Below are 2,102 nucleotides of genomic sequence, written 5' to 3'. Positions count from 1 at the left end.
ATGTCAACCACCGGTCCAAATATGACAAATTTGCTACTTTTGATTTGCCAGACGTATAGAAAAAAAAACCCACCGCTCCTGCCCTTGTCCAGAAGAATAATGTTAGTTGGCACGCGTCAATAGATATTGGTGCATCCATTAGCCATCATGACATCCTTCAGTAACAAGGATGGTTCCTATTGAAAACTGTCAACGGAGCCACACCTCTCTATATAAACGATATCAGTACTACTTCTCACAAACATAACATCTCTCTCTCTCTCTCTCTCTCTCTCTCTCTCTCTCTCTCTCTCTCTCTCTCTCTCTCTCTCTCTCTCTCTCTCTCTCTCTCTCTCTCTCTCTCTCTCTCTCTCTCTCCATACAAACAATAATGGCAAAGTCGAACTCTAATCTTTGTGCAGTTGTTCTTTTAATATCAATTCTAATAGTAGCAGCATCAGCAGGGAGTTTTTACGATGACATGGACATCAGTTTTGGGGGTGAACTTGCTAAAATTCTGAATGGAGGTCAGGATCTTTCACTTTCACTCGACCAATACTCTGGATCGGGTTTCCAGTCGAAGCACGAGTACCTGTTTGGAAGGTTCGACATGCAACTCAAACTAGTACCAGGCAATTCTGCTGGCACCGTCACCACATTCTACGTGAGTACCATCGATCGGTTCCAATCTTGAATTTCATATCTGAATTATATATATATTGTGATCACTCATTTGTATTAATCTTTTAAAGGCTGATAATAACCATGTCTTTGTATTAAATCACATTAGTTGTCATCACAAGGTGCGGGTCACGATGAGATCGACTTCGAGTTCTTGGGCAACTCCACGGGAAACCCTTACACAATTCACACCAATGTGTATTCACAAGGGAAAGGAAACAAAGAACAGCAGTTCCACCTTTGGTTTGACCCTACCGCAGCCTTCCACACCTATACCATCGTATGGAACAGTCTAAGAATTATGTAAGTCACGCATCCAACATAAACATTAATTGGTTCTCTTCCTTTCTCATGTTTTTCTGCTGTTCCTATATAAAGCTCTTTGTCTCTTCAGTTTCTTGATAGATAACATACCAGTAAGGGTGTTCAATAACAATGATGCTGCTGGAGTCCCATTTCCCAAGAGCCAACCCATGAGGGTTTATGCCAGCCTGTGGAACGCGGATGACTGGGCAACCCAAGGTGGGCGTGTGAAGACCGACTGGACTAATGCGCCTTTCACCGCGTTATACAGGAAATTCAATGCCAATGCCAAAAAAGTTGGTCCCAATTCAGTATCTACAAGCTCAATAAATGATAACCAGTCATGGAGTACCCAAGGACTTGATGCAGCTGGCCGAAATAGGATCCGATGGGTGCAAACCAAGCACATGATCTACAACTACTGCAACGACCGCAAACGGTTTCCCAATGGTATTTCAGTGGAATGCAAGACCTCTAGATTCCTTTAAGCCTGCTTACTAACTTGATATCCATATTTTTTATTCTTTATTGATCGATTTCTGATCTTCATGATTATTTATTCTTTGATTCATTGTAAACATTCAAATTGAAATTATGAATAAATAAAAAAAAAAATATAAGATTCGGTTTTCACTTTAAAAAACACATTCTATAACGACACACTACAATAACTGAAATGTCTTTTTCGTTCATTTCTAATTATATAGTTTAGTTGGTCAAAATCGAAAGTCATTAGTAAAAACATTATAATTTCTTAAACCGTTTTTCCTTCGACACTACATACAAATTCCATTATGTGTAGAGTTAACAACAAAAAATGATCCTGGTGGTCTATCATTGTTTTCGATAGGAAACATTGTATATGGTTGAAATTTGTGCAACAGGGGAAATGTGTTTATTGAAGAAAAAAAACTAGTCTTATATTGTCATGTAGTGGTAGTCATTAGCAGGTTTAGGGCTGGCAATTCTCGATACGACACGCAACACGACACGAAATAAATGGGTTTGGGTTGAGTTTTAAACCCGCCAACCCACCAACCCGTTTATTAAACGGGTCATATATGGGTTTCTCAAAAAATAAATGGGTTGACCTGCCAACCCGTTTATATTCTTAATAAAAAAATTTATTTTATTTCTAA

General features: G+C 38.9%; 1 protein-coding gene across 1 annotated transcript; it reads left to right on the top strand.

The window, feature by feature from the left end:
* The first annotated feature begins 370 nt into the window (after positions 1 to 370).
* Positions 371 to 1,485, top strand: LOC111894004 (xyloglucan endotransglucosylase protein 1-like). The gene is made up of 3 exons (XM_023890071.3): positions 371 to 643; positions 770 to 963; positions 1,055 to 1,485. The coding sequence occupies exons 1-3, from the start codon at positions 371 to 373 to the stop codon at positions 1,449 to 1,451; spliced, it is 864 nt and encodes a 287-aa protein (XP_023745839.2). The 3' UTR covers positions 1,452 to 1,485.
* Positions 1,486 to 2,102: the final 617 nt, after the last annotated feature.

Source organism: Lactuca sativa, chromosome 7 (genome assembly GCF_002870075.4).
Source record: "Lactuca sativa cultivar Salinas chromosome 7, Lsat_Salinas_v11, whole genome shotgun sequence".
NCBI classification, from domain to species: Eukaryota; Viridiplantae; Streptophyta; class Magnoliopsida; order Asterales; family Asteraceae; genus Lactuca; species Lactuca sativa.
The sequence above is the reverse complement of the archived record's forward strand: the minus strand, read 5'-3'. Positions and strand labels throughout refer to the sequence as shown.

What these genes read in the sequence shown, in the direction of transcription:
- LOC111894004 (XM_023890071.3), top strand. Translation starts at nt 371, where the DNA reads ATGGCAAAGTCGAACTCTAATCTTTGTGCAGTTGTTCTTTTAATATCA. An exon ending in GCACCGTCACCACATTCTAC is followed by an intron (nt 644 to 769) that starts GTGAGTACCATC and finishes AAATCACATTAG; the next exon opens with TTGTCATCACAAGGTGCGGG. An exon ending in TGGAACAGTCTAAGAATTAT is followed by an intron (nt 964 to 1,054) that starts GTAAGTCACGCA and finishes TTGTCTCTTCAG; the next exon opens with TTTCTTGATAGATAACATAC.